This window comes from Labrus mixtus, chromosome 5 (assembly GCF_963584025.1).
Source record: "Labrus mixtus chromosome 5, fLabMix1.1, whole genome shotgun sequence".
Classification (NCBI taxonomy): Eukaryota; Metazoa; Chordata; class Actinopteri; order Labriformes; family Labridae; genus Labrus; species Labrus mixtus.
Genome location: NC_083616.1, coordinates 19,961,701 through 19,988,495, shown reverse-complemented (window position 1 = coordinate 19,988,495; position 26,795 = coordinate 19,961,701). Strand labels below are relative to the sequence as shown.

At 38.7% G+C, this 26,795-nt stretch overlaps 2 protein-coding genes across 2 annotated transcripts; one reads left to right on the top strand and one right to left on the bottom strand.

Moving 5' to 3' along the window:
- Nucleotides 1–1,117: 1,117 nt before the first annotated feature.
- ptgs1 (prostaglandin-endoperoxide synthase 1) lies at nucleotides 1,118–11,369 on the top strand. The gene is made up of 11 exons (XM_061038439.1): nucleotides 1,118–1,224; nucleotides 1,328–1,408; nucleotides 3,403–3,519; nucleotides 4,704–4,844; nucleotides 5,070–5,213; nucleotides 5,291–5,472; nucleotides 5,601–5,684; nucleotides 7,369–7,615; nucleotides 8,179–8,465; nucleotides 9,217–9,364; nucleotides 10,762–11,369. Exons 1-11 carry the CDS (start codon nucleotides 1,203–1,205, stop codon nucleotides 11,109–11,111), a joined length of 1,803 nt encoding a protein of 600 aa, XP_060894422.1. The 5' UTR covers nucleotides 1,118–1,202; the 3' UTR covers nucleotides 11,112–11,369.
- A 10,387-nt stretch (nucleotides 11,370–21,756) lies between these two features.
- LOC132974783 (protogenin A-like) lies at nucleotides 21,757–26,479 on the bottom strand. The gene is made up of 9 exons (XM_061039058.1): nucleotides 26,244–26,479; nucleotides 25,526–25,679; nucleotides 24,720–24,912; nucleotides 24,400–24,494; nucleotides 23,952–24,138; nucleotides 23,536–23,633; nucleotides 23,272–23,425; nucleotides 23,050–23,168; nucleotides 21,757–21,941 (listed from the first exon to the last, which is right to left on the bottom strand). The coding sequence occupies exons 3-9, from the start codon at nucleotides 24,857–24,859 to the stop codon at nucleotides 21,757–21,759; spliced, it is 978 nt and encodes a 325-aa protein (XP_060895041.1). The 5' UTR covers nucleotides 24,860–24,912; nucleotides 25,526–25,679; nucleotides 26,244–26,479.
- Between the last annotated feature and the right edge of the window lie 316 nt (nucleotides 26,480–26,795).

Below are 26,795 nucleotides of genomic sequence, written 5' to 3'. Positions count from 1 at the left end.
TAAGCTTTGGTTCTTAAATTGCTACAGTATGCAGAAAATTACAGGCACTCTAATAACACTCAAAAATCTCCCATCGCTTCAGCTCAGTTTATGTCTCTGAGGGAAGGTATGAATGATCAGAACCTGGCAACTTCGTTTCATTGTTTGGATCATTTTTCTTTGTTTCTTTCCACAGATATTAAAAAAAGGATAATCATCAGATGAAATAGGAGCTCCACATTCTCCTTTGGGTCTCTTGATTTAGTAGAGATGTTCTGATTACCTTTAAATAACTGGAAATGACGCAAATACAATACATTTTCAAATGTTTTATATTAACATTCCTATGATAATTTACAAGCATTTAAAAAAATACAAATTCTACTTTGCAGGTTTATGTGTTAAAATAAATTCAAGATGGCAAACAAAAAAGCAGATAGTGTTATAATCAGGGTTTACATTAATTGCTAGATTACATTTTTGTCCTGGTACAGTGATGCTGTGAGTCTAATTGGCAGGGAAATGAGAGCAACCTATTTTCACTAAAATGGAGGCCGACAACATATTGCGTTGTGTCACTCTTAGTTCAGCTATTGTAAGTGCTTCTTTAATTGATTTGGGTCAAAGGGTATGAAACACATACAGTAAACATAGATGCAAATAGTCAAGTTTTTAAATTGTCCTAAAAAACAAAACAAGGAATCATCAATCAGTTTTTTGTTTTTTTTAATAGTTTTCAGTCATCTCTCAAAAACAGAAATTTTAGTAAGTGTGTGCAGACTGTCAATTGAATAAAACATATTAGTTAATTATTTCAACAAGTGATACATTCATTTACCAGCAGGTGGCAACAAAGCAATTTGAAATTCTCCTTGAGCATCACCCTGTTTCCTGTCCATTCACTGTTATCATTTTACTCACACAAACAGTAATATTCATACTTGGGGCAACTGTTTACTTAAAATAAACAGGCAGATTGATATATTGATTTGAATAGTTTTGTGAGTGAAAATTGCACAAAGGTTCTGTGTTAAGAAATATGGAATCAAAGTTATTTGGTGCAAAATGCAGCAGGCCTCCTTTAAAAATCCAAATAGAGGAAGTAGAGGAAACTGTGTGACCACCCCCATTCACTGCTGCCTGATGTTAAATAGACGGACCATACAAGTGGGCATGCTTATTGTTATGGAGAGAGTGCACAAAAGCTGAACTTACATAACAATATGCATCGCGGAATCATGAAAGGTGAGTCCTAAAATTATTCAGTGGAACACATTCTGACCATATTTGATGTTTTTAAGCCAGAATTTAATTTCTGTTTTAATTAAATGTTTTAATTGTTCTATAGGGTTTGGCCTCTTTTCTATCTGGCTGTTCATCCACCTGCTGCTGGTGCATAGCTCCTCCTGTGCTGGTGAGCCAAGTGTTGGTAAGAATTGTCAAAGTCCTAACTGATGCACTGAGATCCTTTTGATTAGGATGTACTAATTATAATGACAGCATACTCATATACTGTACGTTCACTTCCTATTTTTAAAGATTTAATTATTGTACCCAACAATTGATTTGCATCAATAGATAATTCAACTTCAATCACTTCACATAAAGTTGTGTTAATGATAATAGCACAGCTATATTTGTTTTGAAAAAAGCGTATCAGTAACTATTTAATTAACTGATTTAAGTTAAGTCATTTGAATTTCACATACATAAAAAATATATTGTAGCAGAAAAACAACTTCAACATCGTCGTAAAAAAAATCTACATGAACTAATGTCTAATTATGAACTAGCACTGCGGTTATAAATATGAATTATAATATGTAAAGTATGTGTTTATATGCTAAGTATGGCAATAATGAAAATATATTGTAAACAATAGCACTACCAGTCTTATAGATGATTGTGATCGTGGTGGGTGCTGTTGCCTTGACTCTACTTGGTGATTGGTTGTTGCTGTAAAGAAGATTATAGCTCTTTCACTGTATTATGCAAAATTGCAAAATCATATAATTGGTTAACTGGCTTATCATTGGCAGAAGAGCCCCATATGAGTGCCTTTTTCTTGCATTATGTATCTGTTGTTAACTGGCCAAAATGCTCCGGGAATATGGCACATAGGCCTAAGTATGGCACAACTACATGGGAAAAAATCCTGACAGCATCACATCATTATCAGTCTTAGAAATGTCTTCTCAGTTTATTCAGGTTTGCCTGATGAAGGGTTTCTTGTACACCACTTCAAATACATATTTGTCTGCATGTTAGACGGTTTGTGCAACTTTACCTTTAGGTTTTTGATGGACACATTGTTCTCCTACACACCCTGTCTCATGAAATGGATGTGCGAAGGTTTTTTCTCAGTAGATTCAACATGGCAGAGGTGGAGAGACCAAAAAAAATGTTAATGTAGCAAACTAAGAGGAGTAAAATAGAGAGTGACTATGCAAGAGGCTGGACAAGAGTAAATCCTGAATGAGCTTTTACTTGTTGGACAGATGTAGTATTGCATGTGAAAGCTGAAGGGGCAACTACTCATAACAGATACCAATTCTAATATAATGTTTCTGTAAATCAAGTAAAACTGTACCTGACAATAGATAGATATGAATAGATGTAAACCTAAGTGTTACATTTCCAGGCAAAGAAGGGCCACATCTTTGAGCTACATCATGCTCTGCTTCTGTAAACAAACCTTAATATGGTGGAGTTTAACCCACTGCAGAGTGAAAACTAGTAAAAAAAAAATTGTATATATAACCCATGATATATGAATGCACACAATTCAGTCAAGAAATTGTGCATATGATAAATAACCTAATCAGACATTTTGACTTTCACTGGGTCCCAGTCCGTCCAAGTATCTGCACCCCTGCTAGAGTAAGACTAATAACTTTTTAATTTTAGAGACACAACATGTTAAGTTATCCTTGTACATTGGGCATGCCTATCTATGCTCTCGTTCACAGCTATTGGGAAAGAAATAGCTGCAGTGTCTCATTATCTCATTGAACTTATGCACCAAGATGGAGGGGACAGGAAGCCGTGGCAGAGAGAGTGTGAGAGTGTTGACGATATGAGGAGGTGGGTGGGGTTTGTGTGAGGTAGCAGCAACTTGCTGAACTCTGAATGAATACATTTAGTTTATCGATTTCTGTGAAGAGACTAAATAAAAAAAACTTTTAATCGTTTTTTTTGGATTAGGTTCACTTCACAGATACAAACATTTATCTCTGGAAAATACCCAATAAAAACACAATCTGATAGCCAAATATATGTGTTTGTATAATTTTAAGTGCAGTTAAAATGAATGAGGATAAGTCATTACTCCGACTGTGACATCAGCCATATGATATATTAGGGGCTAGATTATAACAATCAATCATCCATACAAATGACGATGATTTTTGTCATTGTTTGCAGTAAATCCTTGCTGTTACTACCCGTGTCAGAACTCAGGAGTTTGTGTGAGATTTGGTGCAGACGGCTATGAATGTGACTGCACTCGCACTGGTTTCCATGGAGACAACTGCACTGCTCGTAAGTACAGAAAAGTTTCCTTTTTTTTTCGTTCTTTTTTCTAGATTTTCGTTTGGGCTTTTTATGCTTTTATTTAGCAACAGGACAGTGGCTAGAGTCAGGAATGGGGGAGTGAGAGAGTGGGGAATGACATGTGGGAAATGAGCCACAGGTTGGATTTGAACCCGGTCCGCCCTCTTGAAGGACTATGGCCTCTGTACATGGGGCATGTGCACTAACTAACTAGGCTGCCGGCGCCCTAAACGTTTACCTGTTTTAACTTAAATAGAAATGTCACTGTGAGTGTGGGTTAATTTAAAAGTCACAGCTAAGAAGTGCCTTTCAAAGTGAAACCTGGTCAATCTACCACTACTACTTAATGTGACCACAAACCTTAGCACTAAGCTAACACCAGCTTTGTGTCTTATGGGCACCATTTAGTCTTCATCTGAGCCTAATCCTGCAGTGTTTAAACTTTAAAGTTTAATTTCTTGAGTTCATTTTTCAGATTTGTGGTAATAAAAAACTGAATTTTTCCATTGAAGACATAACGATTAAAGAAAAGTCTAAGATACAGATGAGAGAAATCTGTAATTTTCTGTAGATTATTCTCAAAATGTAGAATTAGTTGGTTGTTTCAGCAACTTCTCTACCAGGCTATAAGTCATTAATAAATAACTTTTTCATAGCAGGGTTGAAAAATCTCACTAGGTGGGTATTTCTTATAGTAAACTTAAAAACCAGAAGTTGGTAAATGGTCAAACATTGGTGAGGTATTTATATAGCTGATCGTTTGCTCTTACTGACATTGTTCCCTTTTTTTTAGATCCTTGCTTGTGTTGTACTTACTCTCTGATGTACGTCGCTTTGGATAAATGCATCTGCTAAGTGAATTGTAGAATTGTAGAATTGTTTGTAAGAAAAAAACCAACAAGAGTTAGTAATCCCTAGCCACTAACGTTATTTGCTAGTTAATCGTTAGTTTGTGATAGATGTATTTTTTTTTCAGAAGGTCAAAAGTCAAATGATCCATTTGTGGGCTCTAACCCTAAAGACAAAAAAAACCAAAAGGTTTTTCTCCTATTATCGGCTTATAGATGAATATTAGGCATTAATACATATTTGTTACAACGGTCAAAACGCACAAATTCTTTACAAAGGATCATATTTTCCTTAAATCATTGACTCTTTAACCTTTTGTGTAGCTGAGTTCTGGACCAGAGTTCGTCTCTTGCTGAAACCCAGTCCTGCGGCCGTTCACTACATCCTCACACACTTCCAATTGTTCTGGGACATCGTCAACAACACTTTCTTGAGAGACACATTGATGAGATTAGTGCTGACAGGTGAGTGGTTTTTGTGTTATCAGATGAACACACATTAATGCAAATTACTTTCAAGACTGTGCATGATCAGATCGGAGACTGCTAAAGTTAATTTCAGTGAATAAAATGTGTACAGCAAGTTACTAGAACTAAATAAATATTAACATTTTCTTTGTTAGGTTTAAAATAAATCCTCAGTTTGTGAAATAGAAATGTGTAATTAAATTGTGAATTGTTCTACCATAGTTAGAAGCCACCTTATCCCAAGCCCTCCAACCTACAACACGAAGTATGGATACCTTAGCTGGGAGTCCTACTACAACACCTCGTACTACACCCGGCTGCTCCCACCTGTACCTGAAGACTGCCCTCTACCAATGGGAACTAAAGGTGAGACCCACATGTAAACAGCTGCTCACAGCTGTGCACCTGAGGGAATGTTTCTTGACTTGTATCTTTCTTTCCAGGTAAATCTGTTCTTCCTGATACCAAAGTTTTGGCTGAGAGGTTTTTCAGGAGAAAGAAATTTAGGCCAGACCCTCAGGGGGCAAACCTGATGTTTGCCTTCATGGCCCAACATTTCACCCACCAATTTTTCAAGACAAACCATAAGGTTCCTGGGGGCTTCACCAAGGCTCTAGGACATGGGGTGAGTTACAGCAGTCGGCTACTACGAGAAGGATTATTAAACAATTACAAAAGATAGGAAAACAATAAAACATGTCAATATTTGGGTTTGACTTGATTTGGGCTATGTATTTTCTCTTACTCATCCAGGTAGATGCCGGTAATATCTATGGTGATAACCTCGCGCGACAGCTTCAACTCCGCCTTCATAAAGATGGAAAGCTAAAATATCAGGTAATGTAGTAAGAGCTTGGCATGGTGGAAGGAAGGGTCTCTTTGCTTTGTATATCAGAGCATTAGGAGATGATCAATATCACTCATGTGGGCATTGTAAAAAATTAGCAAGAGCCAGCTGCCAGTTAGCTTAGCTTAGCACGAGGACACAGTAACAGAGTCTCTGAGGGACAAAATCTGCTGTCAATCAGAAAGTTTTCCTTACTACTATAGGTACAGGTTTAACTTAAGATGTGTTATTCATACAAAACATGATAAAAAAATATATTCTGATACATGATTGTAGATTATGATGATGATTATCATGACCAAGTAGTGGATAAAAAGTATACAGAAAGGGCCCACCATTACAAGGAGCAACAGCAAAATGATACTTGCATGAGTCACCCAAACATAGGCTATTGTATTATACTGAAATGGACGATTCCATTTCTTTTCCTTTTGGTACCTTTAGTACATTTCAATCAGGAGAGACTTATTTAAGAATGAACAATTATTATTTAACAATATTGGAAATAAATGTGCAAAGTCTTTGGGGCTTAGACTCCATCATGACGACTTCATGTACTCGGAAGGGTAATGACTGGGGTGGAGGAGGGTTGCAGCGATTGCACTGAAATGACAAACTGACTGTGGAAGAGAGAGAACAGATTTTAACATTTGACCGCTGCAGGATGATTGGTTGAGAGAGAGTCGGGTTGGATTATTACTTAAAGAGTAAACCCGAATTTGCTGGTCACCATAGCAGGGAGATGGAGGAAGTGGTAGAGGAAGTGGCTAAGTTGAATGAAGAAATTGGATAAATATGTGAATATCACCACTTCCTGCTTGAACTTACGCTGAACTCCATTAAGACGCCAATCTTCTACTTATATAAAAGTTCGATTTCGAATACATATAACAATATTGCAGACTATCTCTACACAGTGGTAATGTTCATTTAATTCTAAATACTTCTTTTATCACGCCTCACAACATGAAAGCAAAATGTGAAATTGATAGCAGATATGCTCTTTTTTGTGAAGACCACGTACACTCAGCTCAGTAACATTTTCTAGACCATCCTCAAGCAAAGTGCCTTTTAAGCAGTTTAGCAAACTGAATGGTTTGAGGGCCTTCCCGCCCAAACCCCCATAATAAGTCTGACAAATGCTGGATAACATCTACCAGTGATTCAGAAATGAGTAAGAGGTTTGTCTCTCTACAATCTCTGTCACTGTTATTTGAAAAACTGTACCACAAGTTTCTCAGAAGTTAGAGTTACACAGGATATTTTTAGATTTACAAGTAGTCTATTAAAGAGGCTGTTACCTCTGTAGTACTTTTTACATCTAGTGTAGTACACAGCCCATCATGTCCTGAGCACAACAAAGCCAAATTAAAGTTGACTTTCAAAAGAGTAAATAGCTTTTTGAATAGCTTGATCGAGGCTTTAAAATACGCTTCTCTTGGAGCGCTGGTTTTTGGCTCAGTTGGTTGAGCAGGCACTCCATGTACAGAGTTAATCCTTGCAGCTTCAATTCTTGATCTTGAAACTGTTCGGTGCATGTCATCCCCAACTCTCTCTCCCCTCATTTCCTGTCCCGAAAGCTTTGCTATCAACAATAAAAGGCAAAAGCTTGAAATACAATTTTAAAGAAATACATCCCTTGCATGTGTATAACTGATGGTTATTTGTTCACAGTTAGTAAAAGGTGAGATGTACCCTCCTAGAGTCTCTGAGGTCCCTGTGCACATGGTGTATCCTGAAGCTTTCACTCCTGAGCAGCGTCTTGCCATTGGTCAGGAGGTGTTTGGCATCCTGCCAGGCCTCACCATGTACGCTACAGTATGGCTGAGGGAGCATAACAGACTCTGTGACATCCTGAAGACAGAGCATCCCACCTGGGATGATGAGCAGCTCTTCCAGACCGCCAGACTCATCATCATTGGTGAGTGCATCAGAAGACATGATGCCCTCATTAAAAGGTCGTCCAATACCAATGCTTTGTCATGCACCATCAGCGTCTCATAGCCTACAGATACACAAGGTAACCTTTTGCAGCGTGACATCAACTCGAGTTTCATCCAACTCCAGTGTAAACCTGTTAGGGGGAATACAAAATGTCCTGCACTAAAGCTTTTGATGGTAAGAGGCGATGGGAGGAATAAATAATGCAGAACTAACAACCGGGAGTCTTGGGTTTAATCCCAGTTCAAAATGCAGGGCTTTAAAAAAATTCTGTACAGTTGGGTACTTGTTCACAGATACAACAATGAACAAAAAAGGGACAAACCAAATACTTAAGGGTCACTAATAACAGATCCAACCCTAAGGAGTCGAGAAGGAAAAGATCAACTTCAATGTACCTGCTGCTTGTGTATGAGACGCCAATGGGAAATTACAAAGTGTCAGTTTTTGACAAAGTGGGGTGCTGTAGGGTTGTACATGTATTTATATACAGTTTAAATGTTTGTAGAAATAATAAAAGTAAATGTTTTTTTTTTCCTACAGGAGAGATAATAAACATCATAATCGAAGAGTATGTGCAGCAGCTGAGTGGTTACCTGCTGAAGATGAAGTTTGATCCTACCCTGCTCTTCAACGCACGTTTCCAGTACAGCAACCGCATCGCTTTGGAGTTCTGTCACCTCTACCACTGGCACCCGCTGATGCCTGACAGCTTCATCATTGACGGAGATGAAATCCCATACTCCCAGTTTATTTATAACACCTCCCACCTCACGCACTACGGGGTGGAGAAACTGGTGGACGCTTTCTCTCGTCAGCCTGCAGGACAGGTAGACAAGATAATCTAACTTATCCAAATGAGCCAGAAAGCAGTTAATAGTACCGCCGAGTTTGTATTGGTGATCTTAAAGAAATCAAGGCACCCATTGTTCAGACACCTTCAAATTCATATTTTACAAATTCAGGAGCATGAAACATGTGCTATAATTATGAAACAGATGATGAAATTCAAGTTTTCTGACCCATTAGACTGACTTTTATCACAGTAAAGACCTACAAACATAGCTGGAAAGTAGTTGCTTTGCAGACATGTCATTTATCACCAACTCTCTGCTCCTTGGTATCTGGGAAGCTCTCTCAAATAGACCACGGTGATGTTGCATTTTTTGATTTGTCACATTTAAAACCACCAAACCACTACGTGTCTTCAGAACAAGCAGACTTCCTCTCACAGTCTCTTCCTCAAATCAAATGAGAGATAATATATCTCACCTATGTTCTGCAGCATCACTTGCATGCAAGACAAAAGATGCTGATCAGTGAGTGTGGTTACATGTCAAGCCTGGGAGAAAGTATTTCTAAACAGTTCTTCAGTCAGAATTTAGAGTCCACCATAGCACTGCAGACTGACACTAGTTAAAGTAACAAATTATCCTTTTCTAGCTTCAAACAGGGGACTCCTCTCAGTGCTAGTCCTGTTAGATCTAAGTGCTGCATTTGACACGGTTCACCATCACATCCTATTACAGAGGCTAGAACAATTACGTGGCATTACAGGGACTGCTTTTGTTTGTGTTTCAGATCGGTGGAGGAAAAAACTCTCATGAAGTTGTTCTCAAAGTGGCAGAAATGGTCATCAGAGAGTCCAGAGCAGCCCGTGTGCAGCCCTTTAATGAATACAGAAAGAGGTTTAACTTAAAGCCATACACCTCTTTTTATGAATTTACTGGTAAGCATGTTCAATTTTCTAACTAAAATACTGTAACTATGACTTTAATGCCTTTAACTCCTTCATTTTAACTTCAAATTATTTAAAACTGGATTCATGTCATAAATTGTGTTTTCTTTGTCATCCATCAGAATTTTTAATTGTTTTTGTCTCTATGGTTTTGCGTAAAGTGAAATTTGGAACAATTACATTATTGCTGCACAGGGGAAGCTATTGGTCTCGTTCACTTTCATTACACCAGCCTCAATTCCTTCATATCATTGAAACAGGTCAATAACTGAGCTAAATGTCAGAATTAAATAGACTGTAAAACCAGTTATCTGATAATAGCAAGATTAAACAACATACATAACTTCATAGCAACATATTGAATTGTTTATAACTTTTAATAGAACATTAAAAAGTCACAAATTTTATCTTATCTCACACTGGTTCATCCTTGCATCCATTTCTGCTCAGGTCATGTTAGCTGCTCAACAAGGTTGCATCAGTCTCTTTTTTACTACTTCTTGATAAGAGCTAACCACAGGGCGCAGGTGGCCTAGCCATTAGGTCAAAGGTTATGTATGGAGGCTGTAGTCCTCCAAACGGGCGGCCCAGGTTTAAGTCCGACCTGTTGCTCCTTTCCCACATGTCATTCCCCACTCTCTCTCTATAGTTTTCTACTCTACCCACTCTCCTATTCAATAAAAAATAAATTAAACCACTGATCAAGTATTACTACTTCTGATGCGCCAGCATTTGTTAATCAGCTCTCATACTTAGTATGAATGAGGCTAATAGAGACGGAGTCACTTTTACAGCAATTTGGCCCAAAGAATTGCAGAGCTCTACCTATTCAACTCACGACAGTGGATAAGAAGTCGAGGGATCTGGAAAGTCATCAAAAATGTATCCTGTCAGTTTTAAGTTTACTATGATTATTTTCACAGACTTTTTGTTGTTAGTTAATAAAGAAAAGGGTAGAGAGATAAGAAATGTGGGGAGAGAGAGTGCGCGTGACATGGATCAGAATAGCAACAGGCCGGTAACCCAGCCTGTGACCAGTGCAACAAGGACTGTTATGAGATACAAATATCAATCTGATGTTGGTACTACAAGAAAAGAAAGGGAGTCACCACAGTAAGATGGGACCATCCTCTGGTTCTGGGGTAACCTATCCAGTCATTATTGAGTAACTTAAGTTAATCAACTTAAAGCTATGCTAGTGTTAATCAAACCTGTAACAGGTAAATGACAGAGTTATTTAACTTTGATTTTAAAATTGGTAAAGGAAACCAATCAGCTTGTTCCATTAGGCCTACAGTGTTATGAGTAATGACTGTGAGTATCTTCAGATTTTGGCGACACATAACAAGTAAGCAATGCATCATTTCCATCCTTTCTTTTCCCTGCAGGTGAGACAGAAATGGCCAGAGGTTTGGAGGAATTGTACGGTGACATAGATGCTTTAGAGCTATACACTGGCGTCCTATTGGAGAAAACTCGTTCTAACGGCATATTTGGTGAGAGTATGGTAGAGATGGGTGCTCCCTTCTCTTTGAAGGGCCTGATGGGAAATCCAATCTGCTCCCCTGAGTACTGGAAGCCCAGCACCTTTGGAGGAGAGACGGGCTTCAATATCGTCAAAACGGCTACTTTGAAGAAACTGGTGTGCCTCAATACCAAGTGGTGTCCGTATGTGGACTTCCATGTGCCAAGAAATGAGGAGGAAGCAAAACCAAGAAAACCATCCACTGAACTTTAAATGATTTATCACCTCATGAGCAGTTAATGGCTATAAAGCTAAAACATGCTAGCTCAGTGTTTTAAGGTCTACCTCCTGAAAGTACAGCTGACAAATAACGTCCTGTGGTTTATAGAGAACTGTTATAAATGTATTCCTTATTCAGCAGGAACATTTTCCAGAGCTTACTGGGACTCATTTGTTCATATTTGTTCTAATAATTTTTGATTTGGCAATTACGGTTGTTACCAGTCATGTCAATAAAGCATCTTGAACTTGTTCTTGTGTTATTTTACTCTTCTTTTTAGAATGGTGTTATTACAACACTGTGTCTTTTTTTAATTCAAAAACACCTAACTTCTTGATTAGCTAGGTTGATCTTGCCAAAACAACAGGTTACCTTGACAACATTAAGATGTATTCAAAATATGTCTGTTGGTGGTTGATTGTATCTTTGTTTTTGTTTTTCAAATGTGATACAAATTCTTAGGAAGATGTATCAGTCAGTGGAAATTGGTATGACAACATCTCGACCGTTATATTAGATTTGCATTACCATGCAAAGTTGTTTTGCTACGTTAGCAGCATTGCCAACGACTTTGAACAAGACTGAAATATTTCATCACATTTTCAATAATTGGCTAAAAAAAAATTATTTAGGCTTTCATGAACCCAGAGAATGCATCCATTTTATTTTTTTATTTGTAACACAAATGGGTCACAAGTTTTCACTGTGAATTTACAGACTATAATGACCTCTACTTTTCTCTGATGTAGATATTTGGGATGGATTTAAATTGTATTCTGTGGAAGAATCCTAATTGATAATCCCTGACTTTTTACAGAAACACAATTTTACAGCAGATATTTGGACTTCATAAACAACTGTCATTATCTTTTTCTTTTAGCACCAACATGTAAAACTGGTTGCCCGGTGTGATTTCTGAAGAATAACCTACAACCTACTGAAAACAAACATCACCAGTATTGCAAGAACCTACTGTTTAAAATCAATTCACCAATTTTAGAATGCTTACATGCAAAGCGTTGTGTATCTTCTCATCAGCACAAAGTGAGTTTAATGACATTAGTACTTACTGTAGCTGTGCACATGTAATCATTCTTTATAGAGCAATCCAAAATTGCAAAACACTGCACAAAGGCAGCAAAATTAAAGTTATAACATCATAAGAAAGATAGAGAAATACTTTATTGATCCCGAGGGAAATTCAAATGCAAAAGCAGCACGTAATAATTGCACATGTTAATGATTTCTCTGCAATTTTAGTTGGGGAAAGAACAGGATGCAGAAGTTGCTGCATCACCTTATATACGTGAGAAAAGTGTTCACACTCTACAGTGGTTTCTCAGAATAAAGTCAGAGTAACTTCTGTTTTTCAAGTATGTCTAAATTTAGTGACAAGTGAAAAAGACAGCTTTACTATAATGTGCACTAGAGCATGACATCAAAATGCTCTGTCAGCATGCTAAGTCATTATGCTTCTGAGCTGCACAGTGTGTGCTAATGATACATTTGTCAAACAGGTAAAACCAAGCATGTGACTCTGGTGTTGAACTTGGGTTAAAAAACAGCAAATAAGACAACCTTTTATATTTATATCCTTTTTTTTGTTAACAACTGTGACTTTGTGTTTGCAAAGACAAAGGCTAAAATGTTTGTGAGGGTAATCCAAAATTATACAGAGCTAGCTTACTGCCAGTTGCATGAATAGCTGGAGGAAAAGCATAGTTGTACTGACCTCTGTTGGTTACATTTTTAAGATGTTGGATGTCTGCTGGTGTTGTTGCTGTATCTGTTCACTGAGCATTGACTCTGTCAGTTTGGGGGTAATTTACAATTTAACTGATAAATAGCAACAAAAACATTTTCAGCAAGTGTTCAGGATGTTTTCAGAGTAAACATAAAAAATGCATATGCTCAAATTATAAAATTACTGAAGGCTGAATTCCATTTAGCAATTTTAGCTTCATGTTATTTGGCTCCTTCTCATGGTGTCACAGCTTATGGGACACCTAAATAAAGCACATCTCAGGTGTCATTAGCATCATCTTTCTCCCATGACAAGACAAAATGTCTACTGAGAAAAAAAGCCCTTTAGTTTTGAATGTCTCAAAACTATTGAGATAATTGCATACTATAAAGAATCAATGTTTAAACATGATGAATTTTACTTTAGATCTTTATAATCTAGAATAATTGAGGCCTGATTGTGTATTTATGGGCGGCAGTAGCTCAGTCTGTAGGGACTTGTGTTGGGAATCGGAAGGTCGCCGGTTCAAGTCCCGGCACGGACCAAGTCCGGAAATTGGTCTGGTAGCTGGAGAGGTGCCAGGCCTCTTCCTGAGCACTGCCGAGGTGCCCTTGAGCAAGGCACCTAACCCCCCCCCCCCCCCCCACAAGCCCAGGAGCGCCCGCCGTGGGCAGCCCCCTCACTCTGAGACCTCTCCATTAGTGCATGTCCACAGGATCCTGTTTGTGCATGTGTGTGTATTTCAGTTCATGTTTGTGTAGCATGTTTACTAGACAGAGTGTAAAAACAAATTTCCCCTCACGGGATCAATAAAGTATAAATTCTTCTTCTTCTATTTCTTGATTCCAGAAAGTGATAGCATCGTCCTCCATTGTCAGAGAACAATATCTCCAAACATTTAAGGGTTATATTTGAAAAGATAGTGAGCTGGAAAGGAATGTTTGACTCTTTGAGTCTGTCATGGCTTCAAAACTGTTGTAAATTTTATCACAAGAGTTCGCTCTCCTCCAGTCCTGGCAAACATCTCCCACTTCTGGAGTTGGGTAGATTTTCAGCACTGTCATCATGGCAGAGGTGAATGGACCAAAAATGATGTAGAAGGAGAAGAGAGTAATCAAAAAAGAGGCCAGACAAGAGCATTGCCAATCAAAATGTAGTTTTTCTTTAAAAATTAAGATATAATAACTAAAAAAAAACCAACAACACAAGTTACAATGTAACCTCATTGATCATAAAAAAGACAACATGGTGTGCTTAAGTTTGGAGCACATGGTTGGATTCATGGCCTTTTATGAGACACAGCTACAGAAATCTTTAAAACAAAGTATCTTCATCTTCTGGACTGAAGAAATGATCTAGCTTGAAAATATTGTTAACCAGCAACAGCTATCACAAACAATGAAACAAATCACTTTAGACTTCAGCTGTATTGTCTTATTGTTTATTGATACAGCCCCTCTTTGCCTCCTTTAGTATCAAAAATGTGTAACAGTCAGGTTGCTTGATATAAAAGAATGAGCAGGTTACCTAAACACACAAAAAATGCAAACTTTGGTGACATAGTAAAATATCCTTGGCTGTTTCACTAAAGAATATAAACTTTAAAACACAAAAAGGTATTAATGTACTAACCAATAATCAATAAAACAATCAGGATGAATCAGGATGATACAGATTATTTCTATTTAAGTATCAAAATAAAGAAATGTAAAAAATACAACAGGTAGAAACCAAGACTTGAAGCTTTGTACAGTAGCAGCCTGTTACTACAGTTAATATATAATGTCACAGTGAATGTACTCGCAGAAGGTTACACAAAAAGTGCTGTGCTAAAGCTATGAAATACATAGAAAAAAATGTGGACGCTAATTTACAGTCAGCCCCACTACCCTTTTATTTGCTTTCTTTTTTAGAGGTTCAGCTCAATACCACTTGTGTCTTAAACCAGGAGATGATTTTCCTAGCTTAGCATAAAGACTGGATGCAGATGAAGACAGCAAGCCTATCTGTGTTCAGAGTAAAAAACCTCACCAGGACTTCCAAAGCTCAGTAATTAATAAAAGTAAAATGTTCAATCTGCAAAACCAGTGAGTGTTTTGCAAATTATTAAATATCTTGATGAAAAGACATGAGCAGTAAAAACGCTATGTTATCAGAAAAAAGAAAAAAGGAAAATTTGCAAGAAAATATTCTACAGAAACATTCCTTCTGAAACCACAAAATCCTAATTTTTACATTTCTGTTTTTGTACAGATTTAACAGGATGATAAATAATGTATAAGACAAGTTTACAGGTAAACTTTAACTGATATCAGGTCATCTGTTTCCCCCTGCCCAGTCCTTCAGCGCTGAGCTAACTGACTTCAGACACAGCCACCATTTTTAAACACAGTGTAATAGAAAACAAAATGTTATTACTTATAATTTGTAATGTCTCTTACTTTTATAAATGTAAAAAAAATTCCCCATGTCATTCTTTCACTATTCACTTCTTGTAGATTGATTTATCATGAACTCATGCATACATAAATTCATTTTAAGCTTGTGGATCATATAATTAGCAGAGCAATATAATAGTAGTGGTGTGATTTCTGCTGTATTCATATTTCTATAAGATGTGGTCAGTTTATTAAATCATTCTTAGTTTTAATCTTTTTGGTTGAACAGCACTTTGTCACTACAATGTGCTTTTAAGTGATCCAGTCAAATGCCAAAATTAGATTTTTGATTCAATAAGTGCATTTCCTAAATTATTGGATGCTTCATTAAAAGATACTTTTGCACATTAGGATGCACATTGTCCTTAGTATGTCTACAGCTATTCACTTACAGAGGGAGATGGTTTGTCGTGTATAGCTCTTGATGCTTTTATCGGTAGTTAGCTACTTACTTACAAAATCTGGCAGTTGATTGGTCATTCTCCTGACTGTTACCTAATGTTGGACCAAACAGGGGTGCCGCCACTGAAGTCGAATTAGACACTGAATTGATATGTGTACTAGTGCCTACTGCCATTGAAGCAGTGGCTGCTGGGTAAAAATGGACATCCACTGCAACTGTAGTGAGGCCCAAGGAGACGTTGTGAGAGAGGAGCAGCGGAGGGTTTCCATGTGAGATGCTGAGGCTGTGGTGGATGGGTGCTCCACATGACTCCAAGCTTTGCAGGGTTAATGAGGAGCGCAGGCCTGCCTCAGGTCTGGACGATGGAGACGGGGAAACTGAACGAGAGGGTAAGGAAGATGGAGGAGGTAAAGCATCCTGACATGGGCTGTGGTTGTCTCCTCTGTTACTGGTCCATTCCTCTGCACACTGCAGCTGAATGCTGGGATGGGACATACTGCAGCCTTTCTCCTCCTCCAGAGAGGGATCAATCTGACATGGAGAGGAAAGCAGCTGTGAATGCCAACTTAATGTTCACAAACCAAAACAATCAACAGAATTCTTGGAGTCATTGACAGTTGGTATGAATTGGCCAGCAGAGCTAAGCCCTCCATTTCTTATACAATACAGATAAGTGAATTATTCTTTGAATAACCTTGAACCTAGAGTAGCAACCCAACATAATACAATAACAACATGCAATATCTCTAAATGGGCTTGGTTTTTTTTAGCTTTAGCTTTGTAGCATCCTCCTTCATTTAAGTCCCTAGTGTCGGAACAGACATCATGGCATGCCGCTTGATTTGATGTTCATTTGGCTAAATTTATTTAGCCTGCAGACCACCAACTTTTGACCAATGACAACATTATAGACTGTAACATGCTAGAAGCTATCTTAACATCTAATGACTTAAGAACTGATAACCATGCAAGGTCATTTTGCGGAAATAAAGATATCCTGACAGCAATCATTTGATTTTAGATTTTCTTTCTCTAATTATGGTACTCAAAAAGGGGAATAAACCAAAGTATCAAACTTGTGAAGCCTGCATTACCCATAGTGCATCGTAACCAATCCATCATTGAGATGTTTGTTTGGGTTTTCAGTATTAATGGTGTCCAATGTAACTTTGAGCCATATTGTACGTCTCAACGTGTTACCAATGCTGACTCAAATGACATCACTAAAGATAATTTAGAAGATGTCATGTGACTCACTTTGTAGACCAACAAGACTATTAACAGTTTTTTTTTAGTTTTCAACAATACTACTCAAGACCTGTTAACAGAATTGGATGTGCAACATTGAATCTAATTAGCAAAGGTAGCTGATAAATACAAAGACATTGTATTTAGCTGTTTTACCCAACCAACAATGCTGTGTAAGTTTTACCTTTATTATGTCTATGTTGAATTATTGCTTGAATATCATTCTGCCTAAATGGCTACAAATCGTCCAGTAGTGGTACTGTACATTTCTACAATTCTACAAGCAGACGCTTTTATCCAAAGTGCATCAGAGAGTAAGTACAACACTAATCCATTCATACACCGCCACCGAAGCAGCGGGAGCAATTCAGGGTTAAGTGTCTTGCCCAAGGACACATCGGACATGGGGATTGAACCCTCAACCTTCCGGTTGAGAGGTGATGACTCTACCAACTGAGCCACAGCCGCCTTTGGACCACTGAATAGAATGTAACAGTGATGAAGATGAAGGCCAAAGAGACGCCCACTCCCACCACGATGGGGATGTCATGTTTCTCCAGCACAGGCAGCCATGATGGTGACATTTCTCTTCAGTTTTTCACATTTGTAACTTTTACAAAGTGTTGGATAAACTGCCTTACATCTGTGCAGTCCAAGTGCTATCTTGTCACCCCCCCCCCCCCCCCCCCCATCTGCTAAGAGCACAAAAAAGTCCCCAAATCTAAAACTAAAAATATATATGGACAATAATTGTATCCTGTCATGTGTTTCTGTATTATCAAACCTTTGTGCCAAGAATAGGCTCAGGGTAAGTCTCTACACAGACTGAGTGGTTGTCCAGAGTGGGTGGTGTGTCCTCCAGAATATCCTCAAATGTGGGCTCCATTTGCACTGTGACCAAGCTGGGTCCTTGAGGTCGGGCTTGTGTGTCTGCTGTGTTGGGGCTCTGCTCAATCACAGCCACACAGTCATCGTCTTCAAAAGCTCTGTGAAAGAAAAAAACACACTGTTTTTTTTTTCTGTACCTCTGACAGAGAGGTGAAGATATAAATTGTCTAGTTCATATTTTCATCAAAGTGTATTTGCCTGTTTTCGTAAGTTCGTCCTGCGGCTCGACGTTCAGTGTGTCTTATGGGGACACCTAGATTCCGCTGAGCTGTCAACGACACATTAGTTGGTTCTAAAGGAATAGTTTTACATTTTAGTAAATATTCTTTATTCACATTCAGTTGGACAGAAGATTGATACCACTCTTGTGAGCTTTAGGGTTGTTTATTGACGGCTTTTGTTTCTTTTAGACAGAGCCAAACTATGCTAACCAGCTGTTGAATTAATTTTTTACATGGCCTCTTGTTTAAACCTTTTTGTGAGTTTGCTACGTAAAGTGTAAAAAAACTGTTTGAGCAGCAGGAAATCATCTTGTCTAACACCTACCCTGTGGCAGCGATTACAGGCATTTAAAATCACAATATGTTAATAGTCAATCTTGTTACAGGTGGTTTTGTTCACATTTTTAAGGTCCTAAAAAGGCATCCCTATTCAATTCAGTCTTTTTCAGAACCATCTTACAAAGGCTTTAATAAATTCTGTTTCACATGTGCAATTGTAACCAAACGGGCCAATCTGAATTGTGTTCCCCTTTAACAAACAGACATGAGAGTGGTCTCAATTCTCTTCCATCAAACTCTCTGAACAATCATAATTAAGCTTATTCCCCCAAATGTAAAAGTGTTCCTTGTGGAATAAGTTCTCAGAATGTTGAACTAGCTTTGCGGACTTTTGATGTGACCGAGGCTCTCTGACCTGCTCGACATGTTGGTGCTGGTTCATTCTTCTGGACCACTGAATAGAAGGTAACAGTGATAAAGATGAAGGCCAAAGAGACGCCCACTCCCACCACGATGGGGATGTCATGTTTCTCCAGCACAGGCAGCCATGATGGTGACTGCTGGGTTACTCTTGAGTGTGAAACAGGAAAAGTTAAATTTACAATATTCCATTCACAACGTCCACCACTCCACCATCTTTCTATGCTACCTACCTTGGATCATTGCTGGTCATTGGTGATTGGGAGGTATTTCTTTTGAGCCACTCTGTCAGCTTGGTCTCATTTCTGGATTTAGCTGATTGATCTGGTTCACCTTGCCTGCTCGTATTTAGATGCATCTGATCGGACATATTGACTTGATGTAGAGGAGGAATCTCAGGGTCCAGTATTGAAGGATTCGAGGTTTGATCAGGAGGATGGGTGATTGAGATAGAGGGCTGGATTATGAGAAGGTCTTTGTGTTGGATTGGAGAAGTTTCTGTCTGTGATTGGGGAGCTTGCGAGTGGAGCAGTGGATTTTGTGTTTGAGATGATTGATGTTGGGTTTGAGAAAGTGTTGATATTGTTGAAGTTGGTTTAAGCAATACGGACGAAGGTTTGCTATGGATTTGGGATATTTGAGGCTTTGTGACTGTAGACGGAGGAGTTTGTTTGAAAGGGAAATAATGCTTAATTGTCGATAACTCCAGTTGAAACTTTGGGAGAAAACTTTGTGGAAATGTTGATTGATCTACTTTTGAGATGGTTGCTGAAGGTTGGGTTTTCTGACGTATAAGTTGCCACGTGTTTTTGAGATTCGTTTGAGAAATCTGGATTGAGCTTGGCTCATGGTAAATTTGATGAAATTGACCCTCTGGAACCACCCGGTCTGGCTGAGTCTGAGACTGTTGTGATTCAACATATAAAGCAGAAGACGGTGCGACTGAACTGATGTGGGTCGTCCTAGTTTGCGTTACGAGACTCTGTTTTGGAGACGGTGAATATGTAATCAACTTTGAACTATGAAAGCCAAAGGGTCCACTGACGGAAAGCTTTGATGGAAGTGTAGAAGCGGAGGTCTCTGTGATGGGCCTTGTGATTTGACTGGATAGACCAACAACATGGATATCCAACCCCTTAGAAACAGACTCCACTAACAATTCATCACTGACTTGATTCTGAAATTGTACATTTGATGATGTAAATGTCTCATGGGATTGACCTTCACTGTGTACATACTGAAGGGTAGTACCCAAAACTTCCCTGGTGTCTACTGATGTCGAGCTGCTTGTTATCGGTGGTTCACTATTTGGAATTAAAAGAGGATTGCTAGTCACGAGCAGATGGGAGAGTAGATCCACTGACTGAAAGTTTGGATGGGGAGGAGGAGGTAACATTGGTGGCTGCATTTGAGTGACTAAGGGCTGAGTTGGCAGCGTTGTTGGCTGAATCCGTTGTTGCTGTAAAAGATGACCAAGTGACTCTGGTGACATCTTTAACTCTGCCACTGCTCCCCTTAAAAATGTCATAGCTTTATTTGTTGTAGCACCACAATCTGACGAGGAGCCTGGAGAAAGTGTTAGAAAAAACAACAAGGTAAAATTCCTTTAAATAACACAATTTCAAGTGTTTTACCCTATTTCACTTCTCACTACAAGAGTAACAAGTCTACAAGGAAACTGAGCTGCTCTCAGTGTGTTCAAGCAATTGTAAACATGGCTGCCTTTAGGCCTTTAGATTTAACTTTAGCATGCTATTATTGACATAAAACAAATAGTTAAAACTTATCCTTCAATTCTTGCTAAAGCTAAGACAATTTTAATTGTTTCTCTCCAGACATTTTCTCATTCTGACTTTTTAATGATTCTCTTTTTGTTTTCTCACAGCGAAGCATAAATGCAACAGATTCGAGTCAGCCTCCGTATCTGCTTCTTGTGGGACCATTGAGATCATACAAATCACATACACATTCATTTTCTTGTCAAATAAAAAATTGGGTGACTAGCAGGTTTGTCTTTCTATTTCTAATCTTTCAAAACACACATTATTCAAGGTAGTAATAAAGTACTTCATTAAGCGCTTACATGTGGCCTCTTCATGCTGTATCTGTACATGTGGATGTTGTGTTGTCTGAACGTGCTGTCCAGCCACAGAGTCCCTGGAAAAGGAGACCATTGGCTCTTTGCTAGTGTTGGTGCTCTAGAAGTATAAACAATGCACTCTTAGTTGGAAGACAGGGAAAACACTTAACATGCCAGAGACAAAGCAGGAAATAGGCCACAAATATCAGAGCGGTGTTGTTACAAATTGAGAATGAAAGGTCACCACATAAAGCTGCAAAGAGTAAAATCAAACAGATTCACAACTGCCCAACAAAATCCACACATAAAAACAATACATATAGTCTGCACACTGATTGGTCACCACAGAAAACTCAGAGCAGAGATCTCACAACTTCATTACTCACAGCAGACAAAACCAGTGTTGCCTGCTTGCTTCTATCAGCCGGACGATGTTCAGCTTTGGACAGAGAACAGTATGACAAAGGGTCAGCTAGAAAAGAAACTTGTGCATCTTGTAATATCTTTACATACTTGAGGTGAACAAGTGTGTTGTACCCCAAATCATAACAGCCCATGACTACACACGCTATACTGGTATCTTTATTTCACTCTGCCTTTATAGGGGAAATGAGTAGACGTTAATGTACCTGTGACACTAAGGACAAAGCGTCTCTGATGTCGTCCTGCTCGATTCTCAGCAGTGCAGAAATATTCCCCTGCATCAGAATACTGCACATTGGAAAAATGCAGAGCGCCATCTTCTACAAGAGACACAAGATATCAATGCAAAAAACAGAAACTTAATATTTTCAAAAACCTTGTTTAGATTTTGGTAGAAGGTTCAATTTATCGTTCTATCTTTTTCCAAGGATTCTATTCATCATCAACTTATAATAAGAACCTGGTGAAAAGATTGATTGAATAAATGCCTCCAATCACATTTTGAACTTACCACCAATGTGTCTATCTTTAGTGGGGCTGATGGGTAAATATGTCTCTCCTGCCCCCCTTGTCCAGGTATATGTTATGGGCATGATCCCGACAGCACTGCAGGGCAGAACCGCTGATGCGCCGACCCTGCAGCTCACTTGAGCTGCAAAGGTCACTATGATGGGACTCACTGGGAGGAGGAAAGAGGAAAGTGCAGTCATACTCTGACTGCATTAAAGGCATAAAAGACACTTTATGTGCAAGAATACAGAAAACAATATATTAATAGTACCAACTTGTAGGAATAGAATAATTAAGTTACATATAGGAAGCTTTTCCAACAACGAAATGCACTTTGTTGTTAAGGTTTTTGAAGTCCAGAAGTTTGTATTGTATATTGTGGAGGAAGGTGTTTAACTTGAACAGATGTAAATATCTTAAATGCTCAACACTGCTTTACAGTTATAGTTCAAAACCGTCGTCATTTTTGGCACGACCCTAGTTCCCACTTTACATTTCTTGTGAACTCTTAAGCTATGTGTCTTATATCAAAGTATATGATTACTGACTATTGATGGTGCAATAGTGGATTGCTGTGCAGTTATTTCTGCTCCTGAGACTATATCATAGTGCAGCTTCATGAGGTGAATTCCAACTGAAGCCGATATAACTGTGTGTTCAGACTTTGCATCTGAACACAGACTGTACTGAGTAGTAGGCATACTCGATATAAGAATAAATACCCGATGTGTGATAACACTGTTTCATATTGTGATAACAATGGGAAGTGCAATAAATAACCAAAAACTCAAGAGTGCAATGTAGAATTAACTCTGTTTTTTGTTTACTGTAACTGCTGTTCTTCCTCTTTTACACAATACCCATGTTTGAAACATGTCCCTCCTGAATCCAAAATTAATCTACATTTTTATTTGTTTTTCACCTCTGAAATGGCACCTATATTGGAGGGTAGCTTGAGCTTCATATGACAGCATCATATGAGTGAGAAAGAATCAGTTTTTTAAAAACAAGAATAATTTTTCCTGTTTATTTTTCAACTAGACTTTTAATTTGTGTTTATTGCATGTGCTCATATTGTTATAACAAAGACATTTCAGTTACCCTATTGGGTAGCAATGAGAACTCTTATCTCAGGGATTGCATGATATTTGGGGTTAACTTTATGCCTAAAAAGTCATATTTTTGCCATGGAGATGGTTCTGACTTGACCTTGACCTTAACTAATGATTAAAGAAGCAGGTTGTACTTTACTTTGCAGTTATACTATTAAATATTACCAGCGACTCTCAGTGTTGATGTGCTGCTGATTCGGCCCAGTGAATTGGAGGCCTCACACACATACACTCCCTCGTCGTAGCTCCGTGCTGACTGGATGTAAAGAGTGGCATTTCTCAGTCTGTGTGTGAAACATGTAAATTATACAAATGAAGGGGTCAAAAGGAATACAATTATGTCAAACATCTTTTCTTATAAATGAAAGTCATCACAAATGAACTTACCCCAAAGAAATCCGACCCCCAGTCTCCTTGGAGTGACCTCTCTTCACCCATCTGATGGAGGGGAGAGGGTGACCTGACACCTGACACTCCAGCACCACCCGAGCACCCACAGGCACAGCTAACACCTGAGGCCACACTTTCACTGATGGAGGGGCTGCCGGGAAAAGACGAGACAGAACAGCACAAAAAAAAAACAGAGATAAGGCAACATTTTAAGTGACTATGGGAACAAAAGTGAATTGTATGTCTGGCGGAGAGTCATACTTAGCACAGTTAATGTGGCTCTTCTTGAGGTGAGAAATCTTTGAAGCTGAATGTTTGAGGCCCTGCAGAAGTAGCTCCCACTGTCGTACTCTTGGACACTGAAGAAAATGATAAGACACACACAGTCGTAGAAAACCTTGAATTTTGTGCAGGCTCACTAAAGTAAGATAATAAAGGATTTACAGACCACTAATGTCATGCATGTAGTTTAATGTTTAGATTTTAACACGGATTAAAACGTTGAACATGAAGTACTTTATAGGTGTAAATCAAATTCAGCAAATTATACCCTGCAGAGAAAAAATAAAACCACAACTATTCTCGATAACACCTCAATGATCCTGTTTCTAAGGATACACACAAAAATAAAACACATACACTCCCAATTGAATAAATTCACACTCGCATACACACACCTGTTGAAGAAGAGGTCTCCACTGGGCAGCACGGTCGCACGGTGTGTTGGAGTAAAAAGTTTGTTGTTTTTGAACCAGGACACCTGAGCTGCAGGTCTGCTGTACGGTGGCCTGCAGGTGACCGTAACATTTTCTCCTCTCTTTATGGTCAGGTTTTTTGGCTGCTTGACGAAACTCCAGTCCATCTCTGGGAACACAAGGTACAATATGTGAGTGAGAGTGTGTGTGTTGTCCTGTTTATGTTCCCGTTTTTAGAGATTCTCACTGAGCAGCAAAAGTCATGTTGTGTGAATGAGACTCTAAACATCAACCAACATTGGAAAATTTGGTTGATGTTTTTAAACATTTTTAAAACCATTAAAAAAGGTCATTGTCTTGTAAGTCTTTAGCAAGTAATTTTAAGTTCTTTTAATAAGCGTAGTTTACTGCAAATGTTAGCACACATTACCAGCTGGGAGTAGAAAGGCTGTCTGCGACCTGATGGACTCTTTCCCATTAGATGCTTCACAGTGATACCAGCCCCCGTCCTCTTTGGTCACATTTCTGAAAACAGTGAGAAACAGTGAAAAAGTGAGACTTTCAATTCTGCCTTGCAGGTCTATAAAATCACTTTTTTTTAATCCTCCAACAATGTCGATAATGAACTTATACAAACTACATGTGTAGTTTCATTTCTTGATGCATAGTTCTTGTTTTATCATTAAAATCTGCCCCAAAATTGAAAACAATAAAGAATTAATATTCCTCTTTTCCCATGCCGCGTTGCACCTGAATGTGAGCAGCTGTCCATTGTTCTGGAGGTTGAACGAGGACGAGCAGTTGGTCAGGAGGAAGCCGTCTTTGAACCATTGCACCATGGGAACAGGGAAGCCATGAACAGTGCAGCGCATCAACACCTCTGTCCCCATAGCAACAGTTGTGTTTTCGGGGCCCTGAATGATTTGGAGCCGTCGAAGGATCCCTGAAAGGAAGAGTACTGACACTGTGAGACATAACCCCCACTACTAAAATGCATGTCAGTACATTTTTAAAGAAAAACTATATGTTCTAAAAAAAAGTAGAATAGCATTTCTTTATTAGGGGATAGATAGTTACTCTTGCTCCAGTTGGGTTTTAAGATATATTTGGCAGCATTCCTGTGATACTATCGATTTGCTAAATACTCAATTTTAAAATCTGACTGAAATTGATGAGAGGGAAGTATCAGTGATAGATGTAGCAAGATTTCATGAAAAAATAACAGTTTTGGTGTGCCAGTGGTCGAGTGGTTAGTTTGCACGCCCCCAACAGAGGCTTGTGCTCTAAACAGATGATCCACAGGTTCAAATCAGACATGTGGCTCCTTACCTGCATGTCAATCCCTACTCTGTCTTTCCCCAATTTCCAACTCTATTTACTGTCCTGTTTGACCAATAAAGTCACATAAAGCCCCAAAATAAGTCTATAAAAAATTAGAATAGTTAACAGTTGGAATACCAATCCACAAGAACTGAGTTACATATGTGGTCATGTTAATCTTTGAGAGACAATGACCTGTCTTAAGACTCCAAATATAATAATGTACACAAACTCACCAAGCACTGTTAGCTTAGCAGGCCTGCTCTTCTTGCTGACGTGTAGTGAAGGATTGTGAGTGACACAAATGTATATCCCATCGTCCTCTAATGTTATGTTGAAAAGATGCAGAGTACCCGTAGTCTTCTTCTGGTTACCACCTCCATATTCACCCTGAGTACAAAATTAAACATTTGTTTTATTTGCTTAAAAAGGTATCACGTCATGAAAATGGTTTGGATTGAAATAAAAGCCATGTTAAAGGATGTTGGAGAGTGCTACTTAGTGTATCACTCCACTGCTAGAGGGAACAGATTGGAAGCTGGTGTCCTTGGGTTTCTTAAATGTGGAACACATCCAGAGGTTCTTGGTCAAGACTGGACCCGTGATGTTAAAATACCAGCTAATAGACTAAAAGGTCCTTCCGGGAGAATTAGCTCCCAAATTCACATTTGTGTCTGTATTAGATGCTGAATAATTAGGACAGCAGCAAGGAAAGTAATGCTGCTAAGCAGGCTCAAAACATGGACTCTTGTACAAATTGACAAAATGAAAGCAAATGGACAAATTGTCTATACCAGACATGCAAGATTTAAAACACAACAAATACAACAATAGTTTCCAGGTTAATCTAAAACAAATATAAAGCATGCAATCACAAAGGTGTGTTGGTTTGCCTTCAGAGTATGCAGCTTAAACTAATTGAATGGATGAGTCTAAAGCTCAGCCATTGCTCACCTGAATCTGTCGTCCTCTTGTGACCGGCCTCTCATCTTTGAGCCAAGTGATGCTTGCAGGAGCTGAACTTTCACCCGACACACACTGGAAGAAAACTCCCTCTCCTTCTCTGGCTGTCTGGTCCTCAGGACTGAAGAAAACCTCCTCCAAACCTAGTTCACACAGTAATAAATATTCCAAGTACCTTGAAACGAACACCCTGATATTTCCAATCAAGGTTACATAGACTCACCCATTTGGGATGAGGCTGCCAGACTCGACAGGATGATAAAGCAGAGGAGGGAAGTCATCTGTGTGAGCATCCAGATTCAAACATGCATCCTACTGCAGAGCTCCCTGTGAGCCGAGGGGACTTCTCCATACAGCTTCATCTATGGTGTCTGCTGGAAGAGTGAACACACATAAAAAGGAGATGAGTTTTAATTCTAAATAGGGAGCAATTCAAAGCCTATGCTATAATTTCACTTTGCTTACTGCAGTAATTCTGTTTTATTGTGTCTAGCTGATACCGTTAAAATGACCTCCAAAACATGCAGACAAAACCATAACATA

Excerpts from the sequence above, each read along its gene's own strand:
- LOC132974783 (XM_061039058.1), bottom strand. The coding sequence starts at position 24,859 with ATGGGGACAGAGGTGTTGATGCGCTGCACTGTTCATGGCTTCCCTGTT. Across the intron at positions 24,139-24,399 it reads AGCCTTTCTACTCCCAGCTG|AGATGGACTGGAGTTTCGTC; the intron begins GTAATGTGTGCT and ends TTGTGTTCCCAG. Across the intron at positions 23,169-23,271 it reads GGGGGTCGGATTTCTTTGGG|ACTGAGAAATGCCACTCTTT; the intron begins GTAAGTTCATTT and ends TTTCACACACAG.
- ptgs1 (XM_061038439.1), top strand. The coding sequence starts at position 1,203 with ATGCATCGCGGAATCATGAAAG. Across the intron at positions 3,520-4,703 it reads TGGAGACAACTGCACTGCTC|CTGAGTTCTGGACCAGAGTT; the intron begins GTAAGTACAGAA and ends CCTTTTGTGTAG. Across the intron at positions 9,365-10,761 it reads CTCTTTTTATGAATTTACTG|GTGAGACAGAAATGGCCAGA; the intron begins GTAAGCATGTTC and ends TTTTCCCTGCAG.